Raw genomic sequence first — 17,869 nt, forward strand, 5'->3', positions numbered from 1 at the left:
TCTACAGAGATCGCGTTTTTTTACAGTTTGATCAGCGGACAGGCAGCAAGCAGATAGTGAGGAGATGTTTCCGGTATGTAACAAAAAATGTTTTAGGGTCTAAAACGCTTCAATTCGCTTAGAGCACCTTTAATATCTAGTAGGATTGAAAGAGGAACTAGCTGATTAATCAGAAATGGTATAGTCTGCTATACCATGCTGTGGATGTTTTATGAGTCTGTGGTGTTTAGCATCATTTTTTATGCAGTGGTCTTTTGGTGAATTAGTATGAAGGTGGCAGACAGAAATAAACTGGACGAATTAATTAGAGGGGCTGGCTATGTACTTGGTATGGAGCTGGACTCTGTAATACTGTCAAAACTTAATTCAATTCTGAACAATCCCTTTCACGCACTACACAGGGTGCTGGCCAACCAGTGAAGTACATTTAGTCAGAGACTGATCACTGCTTACTGAGCATTTTAGAAGATCCTTTATACCTGTGGCCATTAGGCTGTATAATTCCTCTTTGTAAGTGCTGGGACAATTCACTATTGAAGTATTTACCCTTTTTTATATGGTTATAGTTTATTATTATTTTTTATTTCTTATCTACTAATTTTTTAATCATTGATGGGCATATAATTATGTTTTTATTTCTTTTCTTTTTTTTCATTTCTATAATTGTAACATGAAAGCAATGTCCCCCTGGGATTAATAAAGTTCTTTGAATTGAATTAATCACTAGGAATAATCTTAGCCTGGTTGTTAGCCTGCTCTGGAGCAGGCTAGCTGCAAAGAGTAAATCTCCATAGTAACTTCATCTAGATTAATTTAGCCTTCCTTCATGCAACCGAGTCAGGTCTAAATTCAGCCAGGATAACTGGAAAATCCCAGCTTAATCCCTTATCTTGCTTTTGTGCAATACCCCTCTGAATGTTTAAAACCTGGCCTTAGTTAACACACTAACAAACTGATGAATTTTCTTACATTTCTTATGTTCCCTCATTCCCAGCTGTGCAAATTGAAATCAATTTATTATTTGATCAATTCATAGGCAGGTGAACATTATACATTTCAAAATTAAATGTCAAAAATAATGTCTTTAAAAAAAAAGTTTTATACTGATCAAATCATATCTGTTACATTATTTGCTTAAAAAGTGACAATCAACCAAAAGTAATTATTTCAAGAGTTTAATGTATTTAAGCATGAATTTATTTTGTAATATAAATTGACTATTTATTTTGACTTTTTTTCTCGAAAAACTACTAGTTAAATCTAGCATTTATAATGACTTTAATCTCGAGATGGTTTAATGTTTTTATTTTAACTTGTCCCTTGGTAGCCTACTCTGTGGTAGCTCGTCGCGTGTATAAATATTTTTCTTGAAGGAAACTACATTACCCATGAACACCTGCTGCAGCCTCAGACATACAGCAACGCACATGAATGCGTCCAACAGACTTCATATGACCGCGTTTTCAGGGATTAACACGTGATTATAACAGCCAGGCTTCAATAAACGCTGGATTGTGTGTTACTGTTATTTCTCACTTATTTCATCTCAGACTGACAGATGGCGTGAAACAGATGGGTGGAAAATAGGACACGAAACACCAACAAGACAAACACGAGCTCTACTTCAGTGTATCATTGATATAAACACTGAGGAATTATGGTGGATAACAGACACGCAACGGCTCTGGTCATTGCCGGTGTTTTAAGTGCGCTAGCGTCCGTGTATCTGTCGGTGTCGGTGGGTTCGCCGCACTGGTACCGGTACACGAGCCCTCCTGTGCGCGCGGAGCCCAACGCCACGGAGCTGCGCGCGCTGCAGGGCGAGTTTCTGGATGGAGAATTTGATGAGAAAACGGTGAGCGACGCGATGTTCCGCATGAACGGAACGCTCGGACTATGGTGGAGATGCATTCATACTCCGACTGATGCGCACTGGTACAGAGATCCAGGTACAGAGCTTCTATTAGCATCGTTTTTGGCCTTATTTTTCCTTAGTAGTAACCCCAGAGAAGTGTCTTTCAGTATACAGTTTAGTCAGTCACACACTGGGTAAATTATAATGTTACTAATCCAAAACTTAATGTATATGGTTGGGTTAAAGTCAAATACGCTTTTACCAAGAGTTACAGAAGAGGCCCACAAAAATATCTTTCATGTCATATTATATTGGATATTTAAAAAAAATCTTGTTATATTAAGAATAACAAATAATTTTATTTAGTCATCAAATACTAATTGAAATGTTCCCGGCATAAACCTTCATTGCGATTTCCCTTTGTGACCTACCAATACTCTCAAAAAAATACTAATGCTGGCATTATTTAAGGTAAGGCTATTTTTCACCCCTGTAATTTGTGGCAGTGCTTTAGTTAATGCTGGACATCAGCGACATCAGGGGCTGGTCTTTGGAAAAGGTCAATCAGGGCTCTCAACACTAAATATTTCTTTTGTAGCCTTCCTGCCAGGTGTCTTATTTATAAAACTGCAAAAGTCGATGTATGCACAAAAGCCAAAAATGTCATATGCCACAAATATTAAGACTAAAACAAAGCAATTTTCCTTTTATAAATCACAGATCACATCCAAGTGTGCGTACATGAATCATCCTCAGATCCTATCCTGCAAGCCCATTCTCCTATTAAGTTTTTTTTTTATAGAGCACAACCTTTGTGTTGGAACTGTCAACTAACCACGCACACAACGTGGCTGGAAATGTGCGTACGCAAGTTCCCACGCAAAGGTTGTATATTTTTTATAAAGGTTGCACGCTTTATAAATACTTCGAACTTGGGCGCAGTAATATTGATGGAAGTTTGAACGAGATGGGGAGTAGTCAGGAGTGATGATGTTACTGCGCCTGAGGTCTAAGTGCTGCAAACTAACTGCTCTTCCTCCATACAATATTGTTCTAATTTTTATCCGCTAAAAAATCGTCACGTTTTATTTTGTGCCACCATAGTTACTCGTGCAACTACTTATGTACAGTCTTTAAATAGGGAACACATGGAAATGTCTGGTGGCTTCTAAATTCATCCCTGTTTGGATCCTAAGGAATGAATGGGGCTAGTCTTAATGCTAAAACATTCACGACACGCTGTCCAAAGATTAAGTGAATGCATTGAAAAAATATAGTTATGTATAGGGCTGCAGCTATTGATTCTTTTTGTATTCGATTAATCTAGCACTTAATCAATTGATTAATCTGATAATTTTGTGTGTGTGTTTTTTAAACAACCAAAATAAATAATGTATAACGAAAATGATGTGGCTGTAAAATGCTCAAGCTTTTATTAAAAAAAGAAATTGCCAACAATTAAGCACTTTAATTTATTAATATGCACAACAGGTTTCATGCTGTAATCTAACCCTAACCCATCAAAGTAAATATCTGGTTTATGTACATTTCTACACCTGCAACATTTACCATTAGGCTACTAACAAATAATATATAATTTCTGGGGTGAGCCTATTTGCTATGGTACCTGTGTGCGTGTGCACGGGTGTGTGCGTGTGCACGGGTGTGTGCGTGTGCACGGGTGTGTGCGTGTGCACGGGTGTGTGTGTGCACGTGCACGGGTGTGTGTGTGTGTGTGTGTGTGTGTGTGTGTGTGTGTGTGTGCCCGTGCACGGGTGTGCATGTGCACGGGTGTGTGTGTGCACGTGCACGGGTGTGTGTGTGTGTGTACCTGGTAATTATCACGTTGTGGGGACCAATTGTCCCCACAAAGATAGGAATACCAGTGTTTTTGTGACCTTGTGGGGACATTTTGATGTCCCCATGAGGAAACAAGCTAATAAATCAAACAGAATGATGTTTATTGAAAATCTAAGGTACAAGAAAGTTTTTTGTGATGGTTGGGGTTAGGGAATGGGGCAGGTAAGGGGAATAGAATATACAGTTTGTATGGTATAAAATGCATTATGTCTATGGAATGTCCTCACAAAACATGGAAACCAGAGTGTGTGTGTGTGTGTGTGTGTGTGTGTGTGTGTGTGTGTGTGTGTGTGTGTGTGTGTGTGTGTGTGTGTGTGTGTGTGTGTGAAGGGGTTCTTTTTTAGGCTATACTCTCTTGCAATTGACCGTGAATATGTTTACTACTTAAAAACATCAAAACTAAACACTATATCTAGTCAAACCGCATATCGACATTGCTACAAATACAGTGTGGGATTAAAATCAGCGAACGAGAAATAGGCTTCGTTACCTTGTTTCAGCGACGCTTGGTAAAACAGCAGTGGATGTATTCGGTTCAGGTGCTGAATGTAATGTAATGATAAGAATGTAATGATTCCAAACTTTAGACATTCTTTGCCGTTTATGGATATCTTTACTCTCCACCATCGCGCCAACTAAATTAAAAATGGATCACGCTTAATGGTGTGCTTCCTGAATATTGAACAACGGTCCGTGTGAATCAGATTGCGTGTCATCGGAATTTTACGAGGCTTTGAGGCAGAATTTTTGCCTCAAGGAATTTTATTAATTGAGTTAATCGAGTAACTCGATCAATCATTTTAGCCCTAGTTATGTTTTAATTTGTCTAAGTAGAGGTAAGAACATAGTAAAATATTTCACAATCTTACCACTAGATGCCGCTAAAATGAACACAATGGTCCTTTAAATGTCCCTTCTGTGTTTTTGAAGCTTTGTTGTGTTTACAGTGTGCAATACAACATGTGTTCATCAGTGTTGGGCAAGTTACCTAAAGTTAGTAATTAGTTATAACTAATTTAAAATTAAATTAGTTATAAAGTTACTTCTTTTAAAAATAATTGAATTACTCTACCAGTTACTGTATATCAAAAGTAATTAGTTACTATGGAAAGTAACTTTTAAGTTACTTTATGTCTGCTTTTTAAATGTAAATATAAACAGTACTGAACAGTCAAACAATAAAATGATATGGATGGGCTATTTTACATACTGTAGGAGCCTATTTTGCTTTAGATTCAGCCTTTGAATATTTTTGTTAGAAATTATCTTCATATGTAAGCTTAGTTTATATATATATATATAATATTATATAATATCATTTAGACCATTTAGACAAATATTCTGTGTTTGCATTGAAAATATATAATGTAATTGTGTACTGTTTCTTTACGAATTTGGTGACTATTGTGTCAACGTGTCATATTTTCTTAAATGAATTAGAATTTTTCAGATTCCATATTTATTTTAATAAGCCAGAAACGTGTCCGCTGTGTCCTGCTGACAGGCGCGGTGTGCGCGTGCAGCAGCTGATGCAAATTATGTGTCCTCTGAAGGTTAGACCGTCTCATTTCAGTTATCTTTGCGGCTTTTGAGGCTTCCACCTTGAAAGACCGAGTGCTCAACTTTTAAGGTCGCATGCTTAGAAGGTCGCAGCCCTTCAATTGGGACTCAGCGTGTGAAGCTTGCGGCGGGTAGTGCGCTCTTTGGTCATATATTGTTTGTATATTTTTTATGTTTGATTTAAATGATACACAAGATTAAAGGAAGATATTTAATCAGAAAACGGAGTATGTGGATTGTTTTGTTGGATGGAAACAGAGCACAGTGTGAATATTTTACTTTCAACAACAATCGCGGATCCTTTCTTCCATGAAGGCCATTGTAAACATCTAAGAATATATTAATATTTTCAGATTTATTGCTTTTGTTGACTACAAATCCAAGTTGATGTCATACTTGGATTGCTTGGCAAAGATAATTTACAAACCGGATGGATTATGACTTGCGCACAGTTATTAAACAAAGGTATGTTGTCCCGTTTAGATTTTTCATGTTCATTCTATATGCACTGTCAGCCACGATGAAGTTTAATGATTCATTGCACCACCTACCACAGTTCTGCGACATTAGATCAGAAATATCTGCAAGTGTTTATTTTTTTAATAGAGTAACGCGAGTAACGAACTCATTTAAATTTCAGTAATTGTAATTGTGTTACTTGATTTAAAAAAAAACTTCGTTACATGCTCGTAACTGCTAAAAGTAGTGGAATTACAGTAACGCGTTACTTTGTAGCCTGTGCTTTACACATTACATTACACATTACATTAAAAGCAACATTACACATTACATTAACTAAAGTTTGAAAAAGGGTTCAGGAAGAACGTGACCTTTACTTTATTTATAGACACTTTCTTTTTATATTTTATGTTGATGACAAGACAATATGTAATGCAAGCTTTTGTATAAATCTTCTTTTATTTAATGTAAAGTTTCATATCCATAAATCTAAATGTACAAAAATAGGACCCACTTCAATGTCATCAAACAAGAATTGAGTTTATATTTTGATTCAGTTTCGATATCTGTTAATAAGAAAGCTATAAAAACTATTACAATTTGGAAGTTACTCAATATTTTACTTTAATTTGCTTGTAAATTTATTTATGTCCTCTCTGTTTTATCCCCCTTCCGTGATCTTAAAGCTCCACTGTGTAGTTTCTTTAGTTAATTCTTGGCATAAACCCATGTGTTCTTTCAAAAGTTCTTTCAAAAGTATGTGCTCATTCATGTGTCATAACTTCCACCTACTAAGCAGAGTATTCTCGTAAGTGTAGAATCTGCTATTTAGAATATATACGGTCGAGTCGCTCGACTGGCCGAATCCATGTTGCGCCTTCCACATTTCTGAAATTTCGCGCTTTCAGACTACACTCACGCTGGCCACATCTTAACTGAAGCATGAGGTTGCATGTGTAGGCGGTAGGGTTGGGCATCGTTTCAAATGTATCCATTCCGATTCCAAATTCGCAGAGATGGGACCAAGTCACACATGTGCAAGTCTCAAGTAAGTCTTAAGTCTGAACCTTCAAGTCTCAAGTAATGCCGAGTTCAGACTGCACGATTTTAGCCCTGATTTTGACTCGCCGACAAGTTTTGAGAAATCGCAGACAAATGGCCGAAATCACAGGCAAATCGATGCTCGTGCACGCAAGTGACAATCACACAGTGTGACTTATGAAAGACGCGTTCTGAGAGAATCGTCGACGAGTCGCCGACACCCGTGAGATATTTGGCATGCTAAATATCTGGACCGGTCGGCGATAAAAAAACATGCCGTGTGAAATGTGTTTTGACTGACAATAACATCGGCGATGACCTACAGCCAATGAGAGAGCAACATACAGGGCAGCTGGAAGTTCGGGGAGGAGTCCCTCAAAACATTTCCACCTTCATAATCTTTATTTCTTCTTCTTTCTGCTGCAAACGAGCGCACATGCAATTTGTATGGTAAGCTTCTTGCGAGCTACTATTTTTAATAATAATCCCAGTCTCACGTGAGAGCTCCAGTCTTGCACTCGTGACCTCGCGTTGTTTCCTTCGCGTCACTTCTCGCGTGTGTTTGGTTGTGAGACGTAGTTTGTGGACCGGCACAAAGTTATCGGCAATTCTTCAAACGGTAAAGTCATGCAGTATGAAAACACCTGTCGCCAATCCATCATGCAGTCTGAAACAGCAGCGACTGAACGCTACCCAGGATAATCACGCAGTGTGAAACCACAGGTGACCCGACTAGTTTGAAAATCACGCAGTCTGAACTCGGCATAAGTCTCTCTCTCTCTCTCTCTCTCTCTCTCTCTCTCTCTCTCTCTCTCTCTCTCTCTCTCTCTCTCTCTCTCTCTCTCTCTCTCTCTCAAACATGCGCCCAGAAAAAACGAGCGCGTCGCAACTCTTCCGTTCGTGTGCCTTAATTTGAAATAACGAACTTGAGCGTGCAAAAGACGCGACATGTGAACCGCCCCTAACATTGTAGAATCAAGTAATTTTTCTCTGTATGTGTGGTCAGGTGGCAAACTTGAAAAAAAAGTATTAAAAAATAAAAATAAGTATTTAAAAAAATAAATCAAAATTATTTTGCCCACATTTGTCCCCAACACGGTATGATGAGGGCTACTTTAGCTATTATTACATTAGCTAACTACCAACTAACCAGATATTAACAAATTGACAAGCACTTACTGGGCATAATGGCTCTTTAAATGACGAACGAAATTGGAGGTTGTCATCTGGCTGCCCGTAATTTTAATGTTGCATGTCTTGCAACGCACTGTTCGTCTTTTGCCATCTTGTTGAAGCCGAAAGCGATGACCCTCCGTACCCCTCCGGCTGACATGTTGATATCTGATCTAAGTGGGCGTGGTGTGCGTAAGGTACGAGAGGGCATGACTGATAATAGTGTCGTGATTCAGTCATGACAACACCATTCTCAGCCTGCGCTCCAGCTCGGTCGACTTTATTTGTTTTAATAATTTATATATTTTATATTCAAACTGAAAACATGATGTGATTAACACTCAAGTCATTCAAGTCATCATGTCTCAAGTCAAGTCCCGAGTCTTTAACTTCCAAGTCCGAGTCAAGTCTCAAGTATTTTAATTTTTGTCAAGTCAAGTCACAAAAATAGCGACTTGAGTCGATTCGAGTCCAAGTCACCAAGTCACAAGTCCCCATGTCTGCAAATTCGGTTCCCACTTATCGATTCCGATTCCAAACGATTCTTGGTTTCGATTCCAAATGGGTGAACAGCAATAAAAGTCCAGCCTTTATCAATCAAAAATATTTATTTTGTGCAATTACAGCTGAACACATAAAAGGAGGATACATAAAAACAAACAGCTGCATAACTTTTAAATTAAAGCTTTTAATACACAACACTTATTGGCTGCGATCAAATAAAGTTTACAAAGTGCACTTGAACTTATTTTAAGTGCAAACAGAGGTATACAGTTGCCACCAGAGCTTAACAGTTTTTATTTAGAAAAATGGAAGTATACGAAAGAATGGAAGTATACGAGACCTCTCGGGGCAAATGGTGTCTCCAGCAGTGGAGAAAACCCTTTCGCTTGGTGTTGAAGAGGCCTGCACACATAAATAGGAAAAAGCAAGATTTGAGAGGAAAGGATATGTGTTCGTTTGTGTCTACCACCAGGCAACAGGGTCACCAGATGTCAGGATTGGTGGCATGTCTTGGTACATCTTTAGCTCTGCATTCACTTGGTTCTCTATGGACAATGCGCTTCTCTCTGTGGATTTTATTTTTAATTCATCATCAGCTGCGAAAAGTTCCTCCAATGGTGATTTAATGGCCTTTTTGCAAGGAGGTGGATACAGAGAGAGACAGAGAGAGAGAACTTAAGACAATAAAATACATACATTGCTAGTCAAATTGTAGTTAATATAATTCTGAAAATTATTATTTACTTCATGATTGTCCTCTTCCTCGCTATCCTGTCTTTGATTTCTTCTCTCCTGCACAACTTCTTGTCCACAATCCACGCTTGGCTAAAGAAAGTAAGATTTAGAATTAAGATTTATTTTGTCATCATTACTAAGTATATTAGATCTACATTTTTTTTAAACATTTTTTGTGTAAGTGTCACAATTTTTAGCTGTTTAGACAGATTTGCTGCAAACAACTTCTTTTTTTTATCCTGACCCAGACAGTTGTGCTGTCCTCAATTTTGTCTTTAAAGCGAGGGTCCAATACAGTGGCCTCCTCAAGAAAGCATCTGATGTCATCCCCCTGTAAAATACATTTATTTAAAAAATAAATAAATAAAGATTCAAGCTTATTAATCTTTTTTCTTACAAAATTCTAATTTACCTGGTATCGTTTGGACAGGTTTTCCCAGACAACTTGCTTAATGCTGGACCCAAACACTGTGTGTTTCTCTGTCACTCTAAAGTGCTTCTCAAGCTTTTGAAGAGTCTGTAAAATCTGACTACATGTAGGGCTTTTCTCAGAAGAAACACAGAGTGTAGATGTGCACAAGATTCTCATCAGCTGGATGAACTCTTCCCCACTTGCTGAAATCTTCATCAGTAAGACGAGCAAGTCTGTTTGAGTAAAAGTTACTTAACAAATAAGAAAATTAAGTTTAAGAGAGGTTTTTTTTTACCTGCCGGCAGCGGCTGAAGAGCACTCGGGGTGCACAGAGTCGGCACTTGTGGTGCGCAACGCATCAAACACAGTGCATTCTTTTAACTCCATTTGATGCACCAACCGCAGATGCTTTGCCATGTTGCTGGTGACACCCGTCGTGCAAGATAATATTTTGTCACAATAATTACATTTCGCTTTGTCTTTTGCTGACTGTGCAAAATGCAGCCACACTTTTGAGCGCCTTCCTGCCCTTCCACCACGGTCCATCGTGCGATTGCGAACTGACTGACTTTTAGTATCCGATCGGACGGTCCTGCGAAATTTGATTCCGAACCCTAGTAGGCGGTATACTTCATCAAAACAGTCTTATTTCAGAATATTAACGATTTTAAAGCTGACAATTATTCTTAGTTAATTGTAAATTGATGTTATATGCTTATGACTTGCGAATGTAATACTCAGTTAATTTAAATAAACCAGACGTATGCAGCCTGCATATGCGACCTGCATAGAGTGAAATCCAACAGCCGCACACTGTGATGAACCCGTAATCTAATGCTTTGATTTGAGGCAGATTTGAAAGCCTGTTGAAGACATATTCTCGTGGACATTAAAACAAGTTGCCAAGGAAGCGAAAAAGAGATTTAAAACGACAACGTGACAGGAAAAACAACAAGACCAAAGTCAATATTGGAGTAATGTTAGTTTTCCAAGATCATGAGGCTCAAGAGACACCGAAGTTGCCTGCTTTCTATCTTCTCCACAGGTAATTCAGCATATTTGTTTAAATATATACAGTCTATGTTGTAAACTTGAAGTTTTATAGTTCCTTGGCAAACTTTAGCATGGTTATGCATAACACTTGTAAGTGTAAACGCGCATGTGGTTTAATGTGTTCGTCTCTCCGCCAATTTAATGTAATCTGAGGTACTGAGATCAATGTTTTACATCTTTTCTGACATCCAGCACAGCACGAACACACAGTGTCAGTGCTATTTTTAGCCTTTCATTGATAAAACTAAAGCGGCTGATCTGCGCGTCTTTCGTGTAAAAGTTGCACAACCTTAATTCAGCAATATCAGAGAAAGCTCTTAAATATACACGGACATGTAACATGTTTACTTAAAACACAAACATTGGACTCTGACATAATATTAGTTGACGTCCATTTAAACCCGTCATTACTCCCGCTCATGTTTAAATGACAGGATAGGGACTCGTCCACAGACCACCCCTTCAGTAATCTGGAGAGAAGCGGTCGAAAACTGACAAAAGAGACGGATTTAAATATGAAGTGTAAACGTGATGTGTCTCTCATCCACTTGTGACCCGATCGATGAAAACACATCTTAATACCAACGGTAACAGCCCCTGCAATATTTTTCCTTGCATCTATGAAAAAGGAGTGTCTAAGCTACGTTTATGGTTGCTTTTTGTATGTGATTTAAAGTGGACATATCATGACAATCTGATTTTTCCATGTTTAACATAAATCTGTGTGCTATGATGGATCACAGTCAAAGGACACTGTAAATTGTTCATTATTTTTCATTGCTTTTGCTTTGTACTGGAAACCATGTTAATCTTGGCATGACATGGCCACCGTACGAGTTAGAACGCGCTCCGAATGGGGGGGCTAGAAAGTAATATTCAGTTGGTATTTAGAAATTCACCGCTAGATGGGAGTAGACCCTACACAGTGTAGCTTTAATGTACATTTCATCTACACTCCATGTACTTGTGGTGTCTGATGGTTTCCTATGTTGACTTGGTAAAATGCTTATTTGTTGTAAAAAAAAGAATGTGACCTTTAAAGCCCTCCTGGGGAAAATCTGGTTTTTATTGTTGATTACATGTCGATGTGGTATTTTTAATATTTCTTAAGACAAGGCATGGGCAAAATCATAATTTAAAAGGATAGTTCATCCCAAAATCATAATTTTATTTTTGATTGTCTTCAGAACACATTTTTAGATATTTTTGATGAAAACCGGGAGGCTTTCGTCTGTTCCATTGACTTCAGTTAGTTTCCTGATGACTGATGGCAAATGGACCTTTTTGGCAATGTCATTCATTCTTTTCAAGGCTTGATTGTGAAAATCAAACAGAAGTCTCTGGGACAGAAACAAGTCTTTTTTAAATCAGAAATATCTAAATATTTGATCGGAAGATGTTAGAGCAACCTTTTTAGCCCTAAGTACCCCCACAGCCCTATCAGTAAGGCTCAAGTACCCCTTCATCGAAACTAAACCAAAGTTGTGTTTTAAAGACAAATAATTAGTAATATGAATTAATTAATTATAAATTAATTTTAAACATTAAAGTAAAAAGCACTGACTGATGAAGCATGGTTTTTTCAACAAACCACTATCATTGATTGCATTTTATCAGCTCATTTGGATTTTAAAAGACACACCCAAAAACGGCACATTTTGCTCAGGCCTACAAAATGGCAATTTTGACATGCTCTAATTAATTATCTGTAGGGTGTTTTGAGATAAAACTTCACATATCGACTCTGGGAACGCCAAAGACTTATTTTACTAATTAAAAAATTTCATCATATATCCCCTTTAAGGGCCAGATTTTCCAACAGCTTGTGCATTATGCGCAAACCATCATTTTGGCGTTAAATAACAACTGAACTTACTAAAGACACGCAGTAGATATTTAGCTCTGAAAAGGTGTTATTTTTGCGACCTTATTGCATATGCATTTGTGGAAGTTTTACTTTTAGAAGCAACATTAATGCGATGAGAGTATTACATTTTGCCAGAGGAACATACTTTAAAAAAATATATATAGTTTGCCAAGCCATGCTATGTTTAATTTGCTGGAGAAAACTTATTTTACCCTTCATGTTTCGTCCTCCGGTTCTTAGTGTACTTTTACTTAGCTGGAATGTCACACTCCGCAGTCCGCATTTTCATTGCGATGTCCTGCCGAGGTCTCTTATTTGCGACCCTGTACTAATTTGCGCTGCTCTTAGTAGATTGCAATGGTCATTATAGAAATGTGCATATGTCATTATTGTGCCGGTGTATTTTATTTGCGCCTTTGTAGTAAATCACACGCAAATTTTCCACTCCGGCGCTTATTTGGAATTGAGCTCTAACGTCATTTTTAGTAAATGCCCTAAATTTACTAAAATCTCAATGTAAGTTACTGATAATTAAAGTGTGCAAATAAGTTAAATTATTCCGTTCAAATATAAAGAGAAACAAAATGTGTTAAGACATTCTCTATAAATGCAAAATACATCATAAGGGACAAAATATGTTAGCCAAAAACAATGCAAAAGTTTTTTTGCATCATTTGAAAATGCAATGGCAGCGGGAATGAATATTATAGCATTATTTGAACATTATTTATAGTTGATAAACCTTGTGTGTTTAGAAACTATTCAGGTTCAATGAAAATAGTCAGATCGCTCTTAAGTTGGACATCGCTATTGCGTTTTGGATCATGCGTTTTGGATTACTCTTGACGGCAAATTATATTAATGATAAGATTAAAATTACAAAGTTGTCCTTTTTACAATGCTTTCCTTACAAAAATCATTCTTATGTAAATGACTGGACAAAAGAAAGACATTTTTATTAAAAGTAAATGAGATCAAAGCAAAATGTAAATCTTTTCGCGTACCCCCTGGAAACTCTTCACGTACCCCCTGGGGTACGCGTCCCCCCGGTTGGGAATCACTGGTTTAGACGACACATGGGTAAGTGGTTTATTCTAAAATTATCATTTTGGGGTGAACTATCCCTTTAACATCATTGCTGAGTATTTTGTTGATAAAATGGAAGACCGTCTCATTCCCACGGTTAAAAATGTAACCAATCACATCATCACAGTAGAAAGTTTGGATCAGTAGTTTGAGTCCTGGATATTATGTTTGGATGCCTCATAGCCTCTGTGCTGGATATTTCTACAACAACACCGCACGGATTACCTTCAGAAGGCCTTTTTTTATCATCGTGGAGCGATCTGGATTTATTTTGTGAAGGATGGAGACACATTTTTTCACGTCATGCGATTATCATATCTCATCAGTAAAGTCGGTTAGTTGATTAGTAAATTGCTTTCACCTGCTTTTAGATACAACAGCATTTATTAAACAAAGCCTTAGTTCAATGACAGGCTGGGCAATATTGCATTTATTATGGCAGACGATATTTCCAGAGATAATTACAAATGGCTGGTGCAACCCTACCCTATTTACTTTACTAGATGTGCTCATATATACAAGTTTCTGTACAGTAATTATTTTTCTTTGTGATTTAAGATCCAAAGATGGTTCTGGAGTGTGCAAGTTTTACTCTCTCACAACAATTCACCCCAAAATACAAAGAACCGGGAAATCACAACAGTGGAGAAGACACAATACGAACTTGTGAGTAAGCCCCCCACAAACACACACACACACACAAACATGTTAGTGTGTACGCAAACAAATACAATACAAACATGCAAACACTTTTTTCATTGCTGTTTTGCTATTTCCTCGTGTCTCTGTGTTAATGTTTGTTTGTCAGATCTTTGGAGGTGTCAGTTTTTGCTGCCGCTGGTCTCTTTGGGTCTGGTGGTTCTGGGCGGTCTGTTGGGTTTCTGTGCCTGTCTGTGTGGCAGCCTCACTCCTGTGCTCTTCATCGGTTTGTTGCACCTGCTGGCAGGTAACAGATGTTGTTTGTATAAACGTGTGTGTGTGTGTGTGTGCGCTTATCTGTGCGCGTGTGTTTCTGTGTGTGTATCTGTGTGTGTTTGCGTGTGTGTGTTTGTGCATGTGTATGTGTATCTGTATCTGTGGGTGTGTCTGTGTGCAGTACTCTAACTTAGGGCTGTGCAAAAAATCGACTGCAATTATCATGCGCGTGTCATCAGTAAAGCCGGTTCCGTGATTAGAAGTAAATCGCCATCAGCTGCTTTCAGATGGAGCAGCATTTATTACACAGACCCGTAGTTCACCGAGAAGCTAGGCAAAATCGCATAGAAAATCGGAATCGATTTTCCTCGATTATGAACCCGATTTTGCCTAGCTTCTCGGTGAACTACTTTTTAATAAATGCCGCTCCATCTGAAAGCAGCTGATGGCGATGTAATACTAATCACCGAACCGGCTTTACTGATGACACGCGCATGATAATCGCAGTCGATTTTTTGCACAGCCCTACTCTAACTGGTTTCTATTTTATTCTGTTTTAATTCATGTCAGTCATGGTGGTGGAGCTTTTGACATGATTAGATGATGTTCACTGTTTTTCAGGCCTGTGTTCTTTAGCTACCGTGTGTTGTTTTCTGGCTGGAGTAGATCTGCTGCACCGCGTTTCTGTGTTTCCCGATAACGTGGATGGAACTCTGGGCTGGTCGCTGTATCTGGCGCTCATCGCGTCTCCTCTGCACATGATGGCAGCTGCACTGCTGGTGTGGGCCGCTCGCAGCCACGGTCAAACCTACTATCGCATGACTGCATACAGAGTAGCATAATAGATCAGACATGTGATCGATCTCAGAAGATATCTGTATGGATTGTGATCTTGATCCTGATGTTTTTATTCTAATCTGTTTTGGATTCTTCAACTTTTGATGAAAGGATATCAGGATAAAATGAGCTGTCAGATCATAGAAAGACTGTGTGTATGTGTATGTGTGCGTGCGTGCGTGTGTGTGTGTGTGTGTGTGTGTGTGTTGAGCTAATGTATAGCACTCTCAGTCAGTGTGTTATCTAAAGAGATCAGGTTTGAGGCAGGGTCCATCATTAACTATTATTGAGGATGGTTGGGGAACATCACATGTTAGGGTTATCTCTTTTAGATATTTTTTGAATTACTGACAAACAGGACAAAATTCTTGTTAAGAATGTGATTTATGAGTGTGCCAGTGTTAAACATCTATTTGATTTGAAAATCTGTTTAATGTTTTACTCTTTATTGGTTGTTGGTAAGTATTGATGCTTGACCCTGAATCAGTTTTACGGTGATCTCTGAAAATCTGCATGTGGTCTCGCCCATAAATTTATTTAAAAACAAGAAATAATTCTTGAATCTTGACTAACACAAAATTGAATATTAATCAGAATGTTCAGACTGCTTGTGTTTGCTTTATGTGCTTGAGCACTTTTTTTTATCAGAAGAGTTTTCATGTCTCCTGTGGGTCAACATAAAACTTAAAATTATTTTCCTTTTGAGTGTTTTAAAGTAAAGTGATATTTTATCGATGATTCATAGTTTGTGTATTGTAATGCTCTTTATAACTTTGTACAAAATTTAACTTATTTATTATAAGTATACTTCTGTTATTTATTGTCATTTGTATTTAGTCACTCTAAAAATGGCTGAGTTAAATTTTGACCCATAATGAGTAAATATTGGAAACAACACACCGCTGGGTTAAATTGACCCGACACTAAGTTGTTTTATGGGTCATTTTTAACCCAGCATGTGTTCTGTCCAATGTTATAGATTATAGCTCAAAAATAACCCAGACATTTTTAGAGTGATGATTGATATATTAGCTTTACATTTATCCTCATAAGTTTACACACCTTGCAGAATATTAATAATTGAAAAGAATAAAGTGAGCTCATAGAAATTGCAGTTTGCTTTTTATTTAGTAGACTACAAATTATCAAATCAATTTATTTCAATGTATTTTTTACACAACACAACCTTACATATAGGCCAGAAAAATAAAAAAGTTTAATTACAATAATAGACTTATAAACTACACTAATAAAATAACCCAAATCAAAATCCTTTTTCTTCATATTCAACCCCTTTTTCAACAGTGAAAATATGTAAGGATTTATATTTTCACATTGTGTACGACTGAGACTCAACAATTACAAAGATACAATCAGTCACTGTTGCTCAAGAAGACAACCCGACACATAACAGCCAGTGGTCATGTATTTGAACTTCTGAACAGGATGATTGATGTAAATTGTTTCGTCTTCTGGGAAATATGTCACATTTAAAGAGGACTTTTTAAAGATATCAAATAAATCTTTGGTGTCCCTAGAGTATTTGAAGTTATAGCTCTAAATACCCCACAGATCATTCGTAAGCAAAAATGTGCTGTTTTGGGTTTGTCCTTTAAAATGCAAATGAGCTAGGGCCGGTTGCACCAGCTGGGCGTAAAACCGGTTGTAAGACTAGTGTGGATGTAAAATGCGTTTTATGACGGACATAGAATTTGCACCTGTTGCACCGTCTAGGCGTAGCGCACGTTTGACTCTCATTTGTCATCTATTAGCTGGCGGCACTAAGTGTAAGTTTTTAACCATAGTATACACAAATGGTGTCTCAATTTCACTGATGCGGGGACACGCATCATGTAAGCTAATCATAGCTGCATCTGGTCGTAGTTTCAAAAGTGGAAGCTAACCCTAACCCTAACGAGCCCCTGATCTCCCTGCTGAAAAAATTGCATAGACCAGCATCATTCCCATGCTCGTTTGGTGCTGGTTTTAGAGTGGGTGCCGGTTATTTTTTATAAATGTGTTGTATTTGTTTGTCTGTACAAATACATACAATAAAGTATGTCTATGTCTATGTCTGTCGGTGTTTGTAAACTTTCAAAGACGATCGGTGTCAACTATTATTCTGTTTACTTTATTTAATAAAAGGGACATATGATCTGACTTTTTCCATGTTTAGTGCTATAATTGGGCCCCAGTGCATCAACCTAGAAAATGTGAAAAAAATCAGCCCAGTTACATAGGTTTGGTTTACCATTCTCTTCCCTGCTGGAAAAGCCAGCAAGGCCGGCATAGGTTGTGTTTTGGTGCTGGTTTGCTGGTGACCACAATGGAAAAGTCAGATTTTTATGATATGTCCCCTTTAAGGGGCATTAATAAATAACTAGGTTAACAGAATAATAGTTGACACCGATCGTCTTCTAAAGTTTACAAACTCGGACAGACAAACAAATACAACACATTTATAAAACATATATTACTGTACTCCTGGGTCACACATAACATTTAAAAACTT

General features: G+C 37.7%; 1 protein-coding gene across 1 annotated transcript; it reads left to right on the top strand.

The window, feature by feature from the left end:
- The first annotated feature begins 1,392 nt into the window (after window positions 1-1,392).
- On the top strand, window positions 1,393-17,339 carry cldnd1a (claudin domain containing 1a). Its single transcript, XM_065249662.2, has 4 exons — window positions 1,393-1,949; window positions 14,164-14,271; window positions 14,414-14,551; window positions 15,142-17,339. The coding sequence occupies exons 1-4, from the start codon at window positions 1,658-1,660 to the stop codon at window positions 15,360-15,362; spliced, it is 759 nt and encodes a 252-aa protein (XP_065105734.1). The 5' UTR covers window positions 1,393-1,657; the 3' UTR covers window positions 15,363-17,339.
- The last annotated feature ends 530 nt before the right edge of the window (window positions 17,340-17,869 follow it).

The sequence above is a fragment of the Paramisgurnus dabryanus genome, chromosome 2 (assembly GCF_030506205.2).
Source record: "Paramisgurnus dabryanus chromosome 2, PD_genome_1.1, whole genome shotgun sequence".
Taxonomy (NCBI): Eukaryota; Metazoa; Chordata; class Actinopteri; order Cypriniformes; family Cobitidae; genus Paramisgurnus; species Paramisgurnus dabryanus.